At 49.0% G+C, this 15495-nt stretch overlaps 1 protein-coding gene across 1 annotated transcript in view; it reads right to left on the bottom strand.

The window, feature by feature from the left end:
- myo1ha (myosin IHa) overlaps nt 1-15495 on the bottom strand; it is a 103713-nt gene that overhangs the window by 78543 nt on the left and 9675 nt on the right. Inside the window, exons 4-5 of the mRNA XM_070886392.1 lie at nt 13153-13233; nt 6735-6914 (exon numbers count right to left, since the gene is read on the bottom strand). Of these exons, the coding sequence (XP_070742493.1) occupies nt 6735-6914; nt 13153-13233 (261 nt within the window). The remainder of the gene's footprint in view (nt 1-6734; nt 6915-13152; nt 13234-15495) is intronic.

The following is a 15495-nucleotide window of genomic DNA, read 5'->3' as shown; positions in this document are numbered from 1 at the left end:
GCCTCCAGATTCAGATCCTTGGGGACTGCTTTCATCCAGTGACTCCCTCGCACAGCATGCCAACACAATGAGCCTTTTCACCATCCCTATCTACTTACCCAGTGTGAACAGTGTAAAGCTGTTACCTCCGACAGCAGTGTCAATAAACACACTTTAAGATTATTATCAATAGCCATGTGCCCTCCTTGGTTAGGGCACTCACCACAGCCTCCAAAAGGCCGAGATTTGAGTAAAAGGGCCTGGATAGAGTGGATAGGAAGGACCTGTTTCCCTTGGCAGAGGGGTCAGCAATCCAGGGGGGGGGCATAGATTTAAAGTAACTCGGGGAGGTTTAGAGGAGATATGAGAGGAATTTTTTCACCCAGAGGGTGGTGGGGGTCTGGAACTCACTGCCTGAAAGGGCGGTAGAGGCAGAAATCCTCAGCACATTTTTAAAATACTTGGATGTGTACTTGAAGTGCCGTAACCTACAGGGCTACGGACCAAGAGCTTATACAGACCAAGAGCTGGAAAGTGGGATTAGGCTCTTGGTCGGCCGGCATCGACACAATGGGCCGAAATGCCCTCCTTCTGTGCTGTAAATTTCTATGATTTTATGAATATGTGAAGCTGGGTGCCCTGTTCTGAGTCACAACGCCAGCATCTATCCTCAGGCGAGTTGGCTCACGTTGCCATTTATTTGGGGTATCTTAGAATCATCAGCTGCGTTCAGGGCAACCCAATGTTGCAGAGAAGGCCTCAAACTGGCGTTAGGCCACTTGTTTGAATATGCAAAGGGCCTAACACCTGTTCCAGGCCCTGGGATGCCTGATTTAGTTGCCCACACCAATATGGCGAGCGGCGCACTTCGGGCTCGTGATGACCGTGCGCTTCCTCCCGCCATATTGTTGGCTTAGGCTCCAATTTAGCGCCTGAAAACATTGCACAGCGCCATCCGATTCCTAGGTCTCTGTGTCACTCACTTACTGCTATAAAATACGATAATAAAATACTTGCTGAACTACTAACTACACAGAGAGTTTAAAAACGGAGTTTAAATTCAGAATGACATCCGGTTGTACTTCAGGTTATGGTTACCTTGTGGTTAATCCAGGTGAGACAATGCTTACCAGTGGCGGCTGGTGACCTTTATTGACAGGTGAGGAACAAGCTGTACCTGACTAACCCAGCCAGCTCGTTACCACGGCAACGGGCCCTTCAGGCGTGCGCAACACGTTTAATTTCTTGTCGATGGCGATCCTTCATTATACGAAGAATGCAAGGTCAATGCAAAGTGCAAGAGGAGAACCGATAAACGGGGGGAGGGGGGGGGGGGCAATAATTATATTGGCAAAGCCAGCTCCTGTTCCATTGGCACCACTCCCTCCAATCTCACAGCCCGGGCCTCCGTCTCCCCTCCTGCCTCCATCCCCTGTCTCTGGGCCGGCCTATCACTCACCCGGCAGCCCAATCTGTGGTGGAACCCCACCACCATGATGTGGCGCATGGCGCCCACGGCTTGGTTTCATCAGGATGGATCCAGAGCTGCTGGCACCTGGTTACGGAAGGGACATGGTCAGGGTGTATATTTTGGATTGGAGGGCCGAGAGAGATGTCCACACTTGCATAGAACAAAACCAGAACACGACTCACAACTAGGTGCGATGTGAAGGGTACCACAAATCACCGGGGGTTAATAACCATCAGGCCCCGCGTTTTAAGAAGGATGTCAAGGGCTAGGAGAAGGTACAGAAGCGATTTACTGGAATGGTACCAGTGATGAGAGACTTCAGTTATGTGGAGAGGCTGGTGAAGCTGGGGTTGCTGGGGTTGTGCTGAGTTGATGGCGGGTAGCGGGCTGAGGGATGGAGTCAAGGACACCCGCGTCGAAGGCAGGGTTCGAGCAAAAGAGATGGCGATGCTTAGGGAGGGAATTCCAGAGCTGAGGGCCCAGGGAGCTGAATGCATGGCTGCCAATGGTGGAGCGATTAAAATCAGGGATGCTCAAGAGGCCAGAATTACAGGAGTGCAGTTATCTCCAGGAATTATAGGGCTGGAGGAGATTACAGGGATAGGGACGGGCAAGGCCATGGTCAAAAGCTCAACTTGGGGTCAAATATAACACCAAGTTTGAGAACAGTGTGATTTGGCCTCAGAGGGATGGAGTCAGCGGCTAAGGAATACTGAGAGCAGAGAAAGATAAGAGGAGATTTGATGGGTGTTCAGACATTATGTAGGGTTTTGATAGAGTAAATAAGGAGAAACTGTTTCCAGTGGCAGAAGGGTCGGTAACCAGATTCAAGGTGATTGGCCAAAGGACCAGAGGTGACATGAGGGAACATGATTTTCCACATCTTAGCCTCAGCAGCAGTGGCCTAGGGTTATGACTGGGAGCTGGACGTAAGGGCGGAAATTGGCAACGCCAGTTTCCTGCCCATCTCGTAGAACATGCCCCAGATGGTTTCGTCCAACAGCGGGGGTATAATTTTAATCCAACGAGTTGTATAACAAGAACATCAACTGGTATTTATATAGCACCTTTAACGTAGTGAAATGTCCCAAGGTGCTTCACAGGAGCATTATGAGATTTTTAAAGAAATTTGACACCGAGCCGCATAAGTAGAAATTAACGCATTGGTCAAAGAGGTAGGTTTTAAGGAGCATCTTAAAGGAGGAAAGAGAGGTAGAGAGGCGGAGAGGTTTAGGGAGGGACTTCCAGAGTTGGAGCCCAGGCAACAGAAGGCACGGCCACCAATGGCTGAGCGATTATAATCAGGGATGCTCAAGAGGGCAGAATTAGAGGAGCGCAGACATCTCGGAGGGTTGAGGGACTGGAGGAGATTACAGAGATAGGGAGGGGCAAAGCCATGGAGAGGTTTGAAAATAAGGATGAGAATTTTGAAATCGAGGTGCTGCATAAGCCTCTACTTGGGGCAGTATTGTGCCTAACTCCAGGTTTTACTCTGAAACAAAGCGGGTTGAGGACAGGAGTCCGAGAACATGTCTTGGAGAGGGTGCAGAGGAGATTTACTAGAATGGTAGCAGGGATGAGGGACTTTAGTTACATGGCGAGAATAGTGAAGCTGGAATTGTTCACCTTAAGAGCAGTGAAGGTTAATTCTCGACCCCAGAGAGCTGTGGATAATCAGTCGTTAAGTATATTCAAGACAGTGATCAATAAACTTTTGGAATCTAAGGGAATCAAGGGATTAAAATAAAACGGGGAAGATGGCTCAACCGTGGCTAACAAGGGAAATTAAGGATAGTGTTAAAACCAAGGAAGAGACATATAAATTGGCTAAAAAAAGTAACAAACCTGAAGACTGGGAGAAATTTAGAATTCAACAAAGTAGGACTAAGGGTTTAATTAAGAGGAGGAAAATAGAGTACAAGAGGAAGCTTGCAGGGAACATGAAAACTGACTGCAAAAGCTTCTATAAATATGTGAATAGAAAAAGATTAGTGAAGACAAACGTAGGTCCCTTGCAGTCGGATTCAGGTGAATTTATAATGGGGAACAAAGAAATGGCAGACCAATTGAACAAATACTTCGGTTCTGTCTTCACGAAGGAAGACACAAATAACCTTCCGAATGTACTAGGGGACAGTGGGTCTAGTGAGAAGGAGGAACTGAAGGATATTCTTATTAGGCGGGAAATTGTTTTGGGGAAATTGATGGGATTGAAGGCCGATAAATCCCCAGGGCCTGATAGTCTGCATCCCAGAGTACTTAAGGAAGTGGCCCTAGAAATAGTGGATGCATTGGTGATCATTTTCCAACAGTCTATCGGCTCTGGAGGAGTTCCTATGGACTGGAGGGTGGCTAATGTAACACCACTTTTTTAAAAAGGAGGGAGAGAGAAAACGGGTGATTATAGAACCGGTTAGCCTGACATCAGCAGTGGGGAAAATGTTGGAATCAATTATTAAAGATGAAATAGCAGCGCATTTGGAAAGCAGTGACAGGATCAGTCCAAGTCAGCATGGATTTATGAAAGGGAAATCATGCTTGACGAATCTTCTGGAATTTTTTGAGGATGTAACTAGTAGAGTGGACAAGGGAGAACCAGTGGATGTGGTGTATTTGGACTTCAAAAGGCTTTTGACAAGGTCCCGCACAAGAGATTGGTGTGCAAAATCAAAGCACATGGTATTGGGGGTAATGCACTGGCATGGATAGAGAACTGGTTGGCAGACAGGAAGCAGAGAGTCGGGATAAACGGGTCCTTTTCAGAATGGCAGGCAGTGACTAGTGGAGTGCCGCAGGGCTCAGTGCTGGGACCCCAGCTCTTTACAATATACATTAACGATTTGGATGAAGGAATTGAGTGTAATATCTCGAAGTTTGCAGATGACACTAAACTGGGTGGTGGTGTGAGCTGTGAGGGGGACGCTAAGAGGCTGCAGGGTGACTTGGACAGGTTAGATGAGTGGGCAAATGCATGGCAGATGCAGTATAATGTGGATAAATGTGAGGTTATCCATTTTGAGGGCAAAAACATGAAGGCAGAATATTATCTGAATGGCGGCAGATTAGGAAAAGGGAAGGTGCAACGAGACCTGGGTGTCATGGTTCATCAGTCATTGAAGGTTGGCATGCAGGTACAGCAGGCGGTGAAGAAGGCAAATGGTATGTTGGCCTTCATAGCTAGGGGATTTGAGTATAGGAGCAGGGAGGTCTTACTGCAGCTGTACAGGGCCTTAGTGAGGTCTCACCTGGAATATTGTGTTCAGTTTTGGTCTCCTAATCTGAGGAAGGACAATCTTGCTATTGAGGGTGTGCAGCGAAGATTCACCAGACTGATTCCAGGGATGGCTGGACTGACATATGAGGAGAGACTGGATCAACTGGGCCTTTATTCACTGGAGTTTAGAAGGATGAGAAGGGATCTCATAGAAACGTATAAGATTCTGACGGGACTGGTCAGGTTCGATGCGAAAAGAATGTTCCCGATGTTGGGGAAGTCCAGAACCAGGGGACATAGTCTTAGGATAAGGGGTAGGCTATTTAGGACTGAGATGAGGGGAAACTTCTTCACTCAGAGAGTTGTTAACCTGTGGAATTCCCTGCCACAGAGAGTTGTTGATGCCAGTTCATTGGATATATTCAAGAGGAAGCTAGATATGGCCCTGACAGCTAAGGGGCTCAAGGAGTATGGAGAGAAAGCAGGAAAGGGGTACTGAGGGAATGATCAGTCATGATCTTATTGAATGGCGGTGCAGGCTCGAAGGGCCGAATGGCCTACTCCTGCACCTATTTTCTATGTTTCTATGTTTCTATGATATGGGGATAGTGGGGGAAAGTGTAGCTGGGATAGAAGATCAGCCGTGATCTTATTCAATGGCGGAGCAGGCTCGAGAGGCCGAATGGCCTGCTCCTGCTCCTATTTCTTATGTTCTTATGTAAAGGGGAGATTTAATAGAGGTGTTCAAAATTATAAGGGGTTTTGATAGAGTAACTAGGGAGAAACTGTTTCAATGGGCAGGAGGGTTGATAATTAGAGGACACAGATTAACGGGTAATTGGCAATAGAACCAGAGGGGGAGATGAGGAGAATGTTTTTACACAGCCAGTTGTTGTGATCTGGAACGCTCTGCCTGAAAGGGCGGTGGAAGCAGATTCAATAGTGACTTTCGAAAGCGAATTGGATAAATACTTGAAAATGGAACATTCGCAGGGCTGCGGGGGAAAGAGCAGGGGGGGGAGTGGGACTAATTGGACAGCTCTTTCCAAGAGCCAGCACAGGCACGATGGGCGGAATGGCCTCCTTCAGTGCTGTGTGATTCGCTGAGTATAGACAGAGTGTTCACTTTGAGCGGCTCGAGCTGCTGCTGAGAGGGCCACGCCCCCTCCCGGCTCAGGCGCGCGCAAACAGGCCGTGTGTTTTGGGCGCTCGCGACAGCGGAAAGTCCGTTGACGGGTGGAGTCGAAGCATCACGTCCACCGGTTCTTTTTTTATTCTGACAACGCGTTTATTCAAGACTTCATTTTTTTGGGAGCGTGACATTATGGAGAGAAAATAATCTGGTCATTGTGTCCACAGACTTTGAGTAACACTTCCATAATCAGTGTACAATTTCAGAGACTTCAGCCTGGATATTTCAGCATCCCAATCTACTTTGTACATAATAAAGAACGATGCTGATTACACAGTACCAGAGAATATCTTTGTACAAAATCTATTGTAAAACATTGTGGGCCGCCCCGACCTGTGTGAGATCACCACCAGCAGGTCGGGGCTATAAATAGAGCTGGAGCGCTGGGCCCTGGAACACCATGGGTGAAGGTACGGCGAATGAGGGTACGGGGCCCAGAAGAGGCGAGGGCCCAGGGGCAGCACGGGTCCAGCCCACACTGCGATATGTGCGCGCACTAGGTCCGTGCAGCAGAGCAGGTCTCCAGTCGTCCTGGTTAACCCTTGCCACTGGATAAAGGCCGAGCTCTGTCGAGCCCCGTGTGGTGGCTGGTGTGCAACGGTCACCCCACGTTAAAAAAATCTACGCACAGGCACCTTCCACCCCCTCAATTGGAGTTCAAGACTGGAATATCAGGTCCTTCATTGAAACATCTGTGAACCCATGTGGAAGCAAGTCATCCTCGTTCGAGGGACTGCCCATGATGATGGTAAAATAATTTAAAACCTGGGGCCATTGACATTTCTAACAAACATTACCAAACCAATCTTTGTTCAAAGGCTGGGAGACATTGATAATTGTATACTCCAGTTATTAGCACTTGATAAAACAGTTCTTACCTGGATCAGGTAGTGGTACTGGAGCGGGTTGCGTTCCAGGCCCAGCCAGCGGAGCAGCTCATCCTCCCCTCCCTCCAGCAGCTGGTAGAAGATGTGAAAGTTGCGCTCGCCGTGATTCTGATGGGCCACCCGCGACTTCTCCAGCAGGTAGCTCAGGATGTGACCCCCCACCGGAGCTCCCTGCAAACAGAGCAGTGGGTTTGGGTGGGGGTTTTGTATCGACAGTGAATACACACACACACACACACACAGAGGGGAGGGGGTCCTCATGGCGTTATAGCATCTACTCGGAACTCCTTCACGGCAAACGAGCCAAAGGCAGGCAGAGGAAACGTTACAAAGACACCCTCAAAACCTCCCTGATAAAGTGCGACATCCCCACTGACACCTGGGAGTCCTTGGCCAAAGACCACCCCAAATGGAGGTAGTGCATCCGGGAGGGCTCTGAGCACCTCGAGTCTCAATGCCGATGATATGTCCTTACTATACAATACAAATGCACACGAGGCCCATGCTTGAGAGAAGGTCATTCTGTGACCAGCAACTTTTCTTCCAGCACTGAAGTGATGAAGGTGGGTGGAGCTTCCCCTTTTATACCTGAAAGACCAGATTAGGAGTGTCTCCCACAAGTTCACCACCTCATTGTTCTCACAGTGTACAACTTAGGTCAGTTTATACATGGGTTACAATAACAGTTAAATATATGACATCACCTCCCCCCAAAGTCTTATTGGGATCACAGGTTAAGTCTCTCTGGTGGTTTACGCTCCCTTGTAGAGCGCCTGAGTTGGGGCTCCGGTTGTTGAGCGCTGGCCTGAGTGTCTGCTGTTTGCGGTGCCTCAGGCCTGTCCGGACTGCCCACAGTGACTGGGCTCTCCTCCACTTGGTTCTGGTGTTCGGCCACCTGTGGAGGAGTGAACTCTACGTCGTGTTCTTCCTCTGCTTCTTCTATGGGGTTGCTGAACCTCCTTTTTGTTTGATCCACATGTTTGCGGCAAATTTGTCCATTGGTAAGTTTAACTACCAGAATCCTATTGCCCTCTTTGGCAATCACGGTGCCTGCGAGCCATTTAGGCCCTGCAGCGTAGTTGAGAACAAAGACAGGGTCATTGACATCAATACATCGCGCCCTCGCATTCCCATCGTGGTAGTCACATTGTGACTGGCGCCTGCTCTCAATAATTTCTTTCATGGTGGGGTGTATAAGGGATAACCTGGTTTTGAGCATACTTTTCATTAGCAGCTCTGCGGGTGGGACCCCTGTGAGTGAGTGTGGTCAGGATCTATTGGCCAACAGGAGGCGTGATTAGTGGCTTTGTAGGGAACCCCCTTGGATTCTGAGCATCCCCTGTTTGATTATGTGCACTGCTCGTTCCACTTGGCCGTTTGAGGCCGGCTTGAACAGTGCCATTCTGACATGGTTGATACCATTTCCTGAAGTCCTGGAATTCAATGCTTGTAAAGCACGGGCCATTGTCACTGACCAAGACGTCAGGTAGACCATGGGCGGCAAACATTGCCCGTAGACTTTCTACCGTGGCCGAGGATGTGCTTGAATTGAGAATGTCAACTTGATCCATTTGGAGTAGGCGTCTACGATAATCAAAAACATTTTTCCCATGAAAGGACCTGCGTAGTCCACATGGATGCGTGACCATGGTTTGGCGGGCCAAGACCAGGGGCTAAGGGGGGCTTCCCTGGGCACATTGCACAAAGTTCCAGGTCTGCATCTATCCCTGGTCACCAAACGTGTGACCTGGCAATTGCCTTCATCATGACAATGCCTGGGTGCTCAGTGTGGAGTTCGCTGATGAAATCTCTCTGCCCATCTGGGGCATGACTACTCAGTTTCCCCATAGTAGGCAATCGGCCTGAATCGAGAGTTCATCCTTACGCCTGTGAAATGGTCTGAGTTCCTCAGGGCATGCCCCGTACGTGGCTGCCCAGTCCCCATTCAGGACATATTTCTTCACTAAAGACAGTAGCAGGTCTCTATTTGTCCAGACTTTGTCATGGGTGAGCCTTCGCTTTCGAAAGCTTCCACAGCCATGACCATCTCAGCAGCATGCTCGGTTGCCCCCTCGGTGGTAGCTAGTGAGAGCCTGCTGAGTGCATCGGCGCAGTTTTCAGTGTCCGGTCTGTGCCGAATTGTATCGTCATAGGCGGCTAACGTGAATGCCCACAGCTGTATGCGGGCCGATGCATTCGCATTTATGGCCTTGTTGTCGGCCAAAAAGGATGTTAGGGGTTTGTGATCTGTCTCCAGCTCAAATTTCCTGCCAAATAGGTACTGGTGCATTTTTTTTACAGCATATACACACGCAAGCGCTTCCTTTTCAACCATCCCGTGGCCCCGTTCTGCCTGGGACAGACTTCTGGAGGCATAAGCTACCGGCTGTAACTGACCCTTGGCATTGACATGCTGCAACACACACCTGACCCCATAGGGCGACGCGTCACACGTTAAAACAAGTTTCTTACATGGGTCATTTAGCGTTAACAGATTGTTGGAGCAAAATAACTTTCATGCTCGATCAAAAGCCCTTTCCTGGCTGTCCCCCCAGACCCATTCACGACCTTTGCGTAGGAGCACGTGTAGCGGCTCTAGCAGCGTGCTCAATTTGGGGAGAAAGTTACTAAAATAGTTCAGGAGCCCCAGGAACGAACGCAGCTCCGTCGTGTTATGGGGTCTGGGTGCTCTCTGGATCGCTTCTGTTTTGGACGCAGTAGGTCTGATCCCGTCTGCTGCTACCCTCATCCCCAGGAATTCTATCTCTGGAGCTAGGAAGACGCACTTCGCCTTTTTCAGTCACAGACCTACCCGGTCCAGTCTGCATAGCACCTCCTCCAGGTTGCGGAGGTGTTCTTCAGTATCACAACCCGTGATGAAGATGTCGTCTTGAAAAACCACTGTCCTTGGAAGCGACTTGAGGAGGCTTTCCATATTGCGTTGAAAGATCGCGGCGGCCGAGCGAATCCCAAACGGACATCTGTTGTACTCAAACAACGTCTTGTGTGTCATGATGGTGGTCAGCTTCTTCGACTCAGTCGCCAGCTCCTGGGTCATGTAAGCTGAGGTTAGGTCCAATTTTGAAAAAGGTTTGCCACCGGATAGCGTCGCAAAGAGGTCCTCCGCTCTCGGTAGCGGGTACTAGTCTTGGAGTGACATCCGATTGATGGTGACCTTGTAATCGCCACATATCCTGACTGACCCATCCGCCTTGAGCACCGGCACAATCGGGCTCGCCCAGTCACTGAATTCGACTGGCGAGATGATGCCTTCCCTCAGCAGGCGGTCCAATTCGCATTCTATCTTTTCCCGCATCACGTACGGCACCGCTCTGGCCTTGTGGTGTACTGGCCTGGCATCCGGGTTTATGTGAATCACTACCTTGGTCCCCATGAAAGTGCCAATGCCGGGTTGAAATAGTGAGTCAAATTTGTCCAGGACCTGTGAGCATGATATCTGCTCCACAGAAGAAATTGCATTGACATCGCCCCATTTCCAGTTCATGACAGCAAGCCAACTCCTCCCCAGCAGTGCGGGACCATCCCCCGGGACAATCCAGAGTGGCAACCTGTTCTCCGAATCTTTGTGGGTCACGACTACCGTGGCGCTGCCCAGTATGATCTCCTTTGTATATGTCCGTAGCTGTGCGTCAATCGGCAATAATTTTGGCCTCCTGGCCTTGGACGCCCACAACTTGTCGAATTGTTTGATACTCATCAGGGACTGGCTAGCCCCCGTGTCTAGCTCCATTGATACTGGGATGACATTGAGGAGCACTTTCATCATTATCGGTGGTGTCCTGGTGTATGAACTGTATATGTGCGCCACATGAACTCGCTGAACTTCAACTTCCAGCGATTTTTCCCAGTGTCCATTTGGCCTCGTAGGGCTTACATCGGGCCCGTCCTCCTCGTACATCAACCTGGCCGCAGGCTTCCTGCACATACCTGCCAAGTGACTGCTGACGTTGCAATTCCTGCAGGTATATTGCTGATACCTGCAAGCTCTGGCTGTGTGTTTGCCTCCACACCTCCAACATGAGCCGTTGTTGGAAACAAAAGGTCCATTACCAGTCGATCGTCTCTGACTGTCTCTGTAACTGTCCTTAATCGCACCATTGACAGGTGTTGATGGCCCCATTACTGGCCGTATTGTCCCTTGCGATGGCATGAATCACCGTTCAGCTAGCCATTGTCTCTGTATAATTCCCCCTTTGGGTTCGACTACATGCTCGGGCATGTCCGATTGCCCCTGTCTGCCTGGAGAACTGTGTGCCCCGTTAACAATGTTGACTCCCTGTCTACTTGCTGCATTTAAACCAAGATTTTTGTCAAACATCATTCTGGTCTCTTCCTCCGCTGAGATAAATTTCTGGGCCATCAAAGCCGTCGTTTCCAGGGTCAAGTCTTTGGTCTCAATCAGTTTCCTGAAAACCCCAGCGTGCCCGATGCCCTCAATAAAAAGGTCTCGCAACATCTCCGCTCTGCATGCATCTGGGAACTTACATCGGCTCGCCAGTCGCCGGAGGTCTGCCACGAAGTCTGGAACGCTTTGCCCTTCTCGCCACCGGTGCGTGTAAAACCGGTGTCTCACCATGTGCATGCTGCTCGCCGGTTTAAAGTGTTCCCCGATAAATTTACTGAGCTCTTCAAAAGTCTTGTCTGCCGGCTTCTCTGGCGCTAGAAGGTCCTTCATCAGGGAGTACGTCCTGGATCCACAAACCGTCAGGGGATGAGCCCTGCGTTTGTCGGCCGAACCCTGTCCCAGCCATTCCTTAGTGACGAAACTTTGCTGTAGTCTCTCAATAAAACCGTCCCAATCATCACCAACACAGTACCTCTCGTCTGTGCTGCTAGTGGCCATGCTCGCATGGTTTAAATCCCATCCTCGTCGCCAATAATATGTCCTTACTATACAGTACAAATGCACTCGAGGCCCATACTAGAGAGAAGGTCATTCTGTGCCAGCACTGAAGTGGAGAAGATGGGTGGAGCTTCCCCTTTTATACCTGAAAGTCCAGGTTAGGAGTGTCTCCCACAAGTTCACCACCTAGTGGTCAGTCTTCTCATGGTGTACAACTTAGGTCAGTTTATACATGGATTACAATGACAGTTGAATACATGACACGTTAAATGTTGTCAGATTTCAGCATTAGAGCTCCACTGGACCATGGTAAATGCAGTACAGGAGTTTTAACTACCTACGCTGTTTCTTCAGGAATGGTTCCAATGCTGAGGCTCTCTCCTTAAAGCAACACTTGCTCACTACAGCTATACAAATGTAAGTCTTTCTTTCTTTCTTTCTTTACTCTGCATCTAATCTGTGACATACATAACCAGAGGACGTGGAATGGAACCATTATTGAGGTGATTTAATCTAAATTTAACCTATGCTATACCTGGCTTTGCGGGTATTTGATGGGACATTGTAGAAGGAGCTGTACCCTCTATCTAACATGTTCGGTTAATGCAGACAGGGTGCTCAAGGTGCTGCTAAAGAAGAATGCCATGTCTAAACTTATACTGTATATTTCTATAAATATATCCTTATCGTGTTGAAATTAGGACTCCTTGCATTGTCTCCTATTCCAAGAAGAGTATCAGATTCTGAGGGGGCTTGGCAGGGTAGCTGCAGAGAGGATGTTTCCCCTAGTGGGGGAGTCTAGAACTAGGGGGCATAGTTTCAGAATAAGGGGTCACCCATTTAAAATGGAAATGAGGAAGAATTTCTTCTCTCAGAGGGTCGTAAATCTTTGGAATTCTCTACCCCAGAGAGCTGTGGAGGCTGGGTCATTGAATATATTTAAGGCGGAGATAGACAGATTTTTGAATGATAAGGGAGTCAAGAGTTATGGGGAGCGGGCATGGAAGTGGAGCTGAGCCCAAGATCAGATCAGCCATGATCTTATTGAATGGTGGAGCAGGCTCGAGGGGCCGAATGGCCTACTCCTGCTCCTATTTCTTATGTTGTTACGTCCAACTCACACTTTCCCATAACTTCAAAACCGTGGTACTCCTTGGGTCCCTAAAACTCTTTAGAAACATAGAAACGTAGAAAATAGGTGCAGGAGTAGGCCATTCGGCCTTCGAGCCTGCACCTCCATTCAATAAGATCATGGCTGATCATTCCCTCAGTACCCCTTTCCTGCTTCCTCTCCAGACCCCTTGATCCCTTTAGCCGTCAGGGCCATATCTAACTCCCTCTTGAATATATCTAACGAACTGGCATCAACAACTCTTTCCTCTTACAGCATTTGGATTTTTAAACCCAAAGGTAGCATTAACTGATCGCTGTTTCCTGATTTTTCCCATCTTCTCTGTTATTCTCCTCACCCTTGGTGGTGCCTGAACCGAGGTGCCTTGACCCTTCACCTTGGCATATAAATGCAAAACAATGCCGGGTTCATACCGTATAACTGAACTGGATGTCCATGTATTTCCCAAACCGGCTGGAATTATCATTCCTTAGGGTCTTGGCATTTCCAAACGCCTGAAATAAAACATGAAAGAATCAGTGCAACCCATTGAAAACGGTTATTTAGAAAACATAATTTCAAGGAGAAGGGTTAGGGGGCTTGTGCGTGTTCATCCTTTCTGAGACCATATTCCTCCACAGATTGTCTTTATTGGCCTGTACCAGCAGAAGTTACTTTACAGTCCCAGCACTTCAAGGTAACCCAGAGCAGCGCAGTGATCGCTCAAGGGCAGCTCGCTAGCCCGAGCTCACGGGGTATTTTACATCAACAAAAACAAAAGCTTGCATTTATATAGTGCCCAGGGACAGCACGGGCCAGCCCACACTACGATATGTGTGCGCACTAGGTCCGTGCAGCAGAGCAGGTCTCCAGCCGTCCTGGTTAACCCTTGCCACTGCACCAAGACCTAGCTCTGTCAAGCCCGTGAGGTGGCTGGTGTGCAACGGCCGCCCCACGTTAAAAAAATCCACGCACAGGCATCTTCCACCCTTCAACATGCAGTTCGGGATCTGGAATATTAGGTCCTTCACTGACAAACCTGTGAGCACATACCTTTTTGGCATGGAAGCAAGTCATCCTCGATTCGAGAGACTGCCTATGATGATGATTAACATAGTAAAATGTTAGATGGCGCTTCACAGGAGCATTATCAAACAAAATTTGATGCTGAGCCACACGAGGAGTTATTGGGGTTAAGGTGGAGTTGAGGTGGAAAATCAGCCATGATCTTATTGAAGAGCGGAGCAGGCTCCAAGGGCCAAATGGCCTACTCCTGCTCTAACTTCTTATGTTCTTATTGGGGCAGGTGATCAAAAGCTTGGTCAAGAGGTAAGTTTTAAAGAGCATCTTAAAGGAGGAGACAGAGGTGGAGAGGGTTAGGGAGGGAATTCCTGAGCTTAGGGCCCAGGCAGCTGACGGTATGGCCACCGTTAGTGGAGCGATTAAAATTGGCGAGGCGTAGAAAGCCAGCATTGGAGCAGCGCAGATATTACGGAGGATTGAAGGGCGGGAGGAGGTTCCACAGATGGGGAGGGGCGAGGCCAGGGAGGGATTTGAAAAAAGAATGACAATTTTAAAATTGAGACGTCATCGAAAGGGGAGTCCATGTAGGGCGGTGAGCAGAGGGGTGATGGGTGAACGGGACTTGGTGCGAGTTTGGACACCGGCAGCAGAGCTTTGGATCAGCTCAGGTTTACGAAGATGGGAGAATGTTAATTATGTCGAGCGAGCTCCACAACTAATTGAAGCCTGGTGTTCATGCAGGAGGCAAGACATAGAGCACAGTGGGGCTCTTAAAGGCGGCAGCTGCTATTTAAAGGGATTCACGTGAATTGTTGCCGTGCACAAGAAGAAACGTAGCTGGAGCAAGGAGCAGGTCCACTCCAACCTCTCGTGCTTCTTTGAGGAAGTGTAGCAAAGGGGGGTTGTTCTCTTCAGCACAGATCTGCAAGCGTGCAGACAATGATATCCTTGCTTTTGGGGGAATCCTAATAACTGCCAAAAATGCCCTGTCAACCTGCCGCATTTCCTGGTCATTTGTAAATTGTTCTTCAACCTGCCAGTGGATGGTGGAAACTTTCTGAAACTCCCTCTGTATCTGAAGAGTGGAGGTCCAGCTAGATTTGAGGACAAACATTATTAGCTTTGCCAAGCCATGCTCAAGCTCAGGTGTGTCCTGTGTAGAAAACAAAGTGCATGGAAAGTGTGTGCGTAGTGTGTGCGTACTCTGTCACTATATTCCATTTGAAAGAAAGAATTGCATTTAGATAGCGCCTTTCACGATCTCAGGATGTCACAAAGCGCTTTACAGCTAAAGAAGTACTTTTGAAGTGTAGTCACTGTTGTAATGTGGGAAACGCAGCAGCCAATTTGCGCACAGCAAGCTCCCACAAACAGCAATGTGATTAATGACCAGAAAATCTGTTTTAGCGATGTTGGTTGAGGGATAAATATTGGCCAGGGCACCGGGGATAACTCCCCTGCTGGTCTTCGAAATAGTGCCGTTGGCTCTTTTATGTCCACCTGAGAGAGCAGAAGGGACCTCGGTTCAACGTCTCATCTGAAAGACGGCACCTCTGACAGTACAGCACTCCCTCAGTACTGCACTGGGGTGTCAGCCTAGATTTTTCTGCTCAAGTCACTAGAGTGGGACTTGAACCCACAACCTTCTGACTCAGAGGCGCGAGTGCTGCCCACTGAGTCGCGGCTCGCACAGGGACGATTTTAACCACCCCAGCCTGGCGGGAATGATGTGGCAGAGTGGATAAGATGGTGGT

Source organism: Pristiophorus japonicus, chromosome 8 (assembly GCF_044704955.1).
Source record: "Pristiophorus japonicus isolate sPriJap1 chromosome 8, sPriJap1.hap1, whole genome shotgun sequence".
Lineage (NCBI taxonomy): Eukaryota > Metazoa > Chordata > Chondrichthyes > Pristiophoridae > Pristiophorus > Pristiophorus japonicus.
The sequence above is the reverse complement of the archived record's forward strand: the minus strand, read 5'-3'. Positions and strand labels throughout refer to the sequence as shown.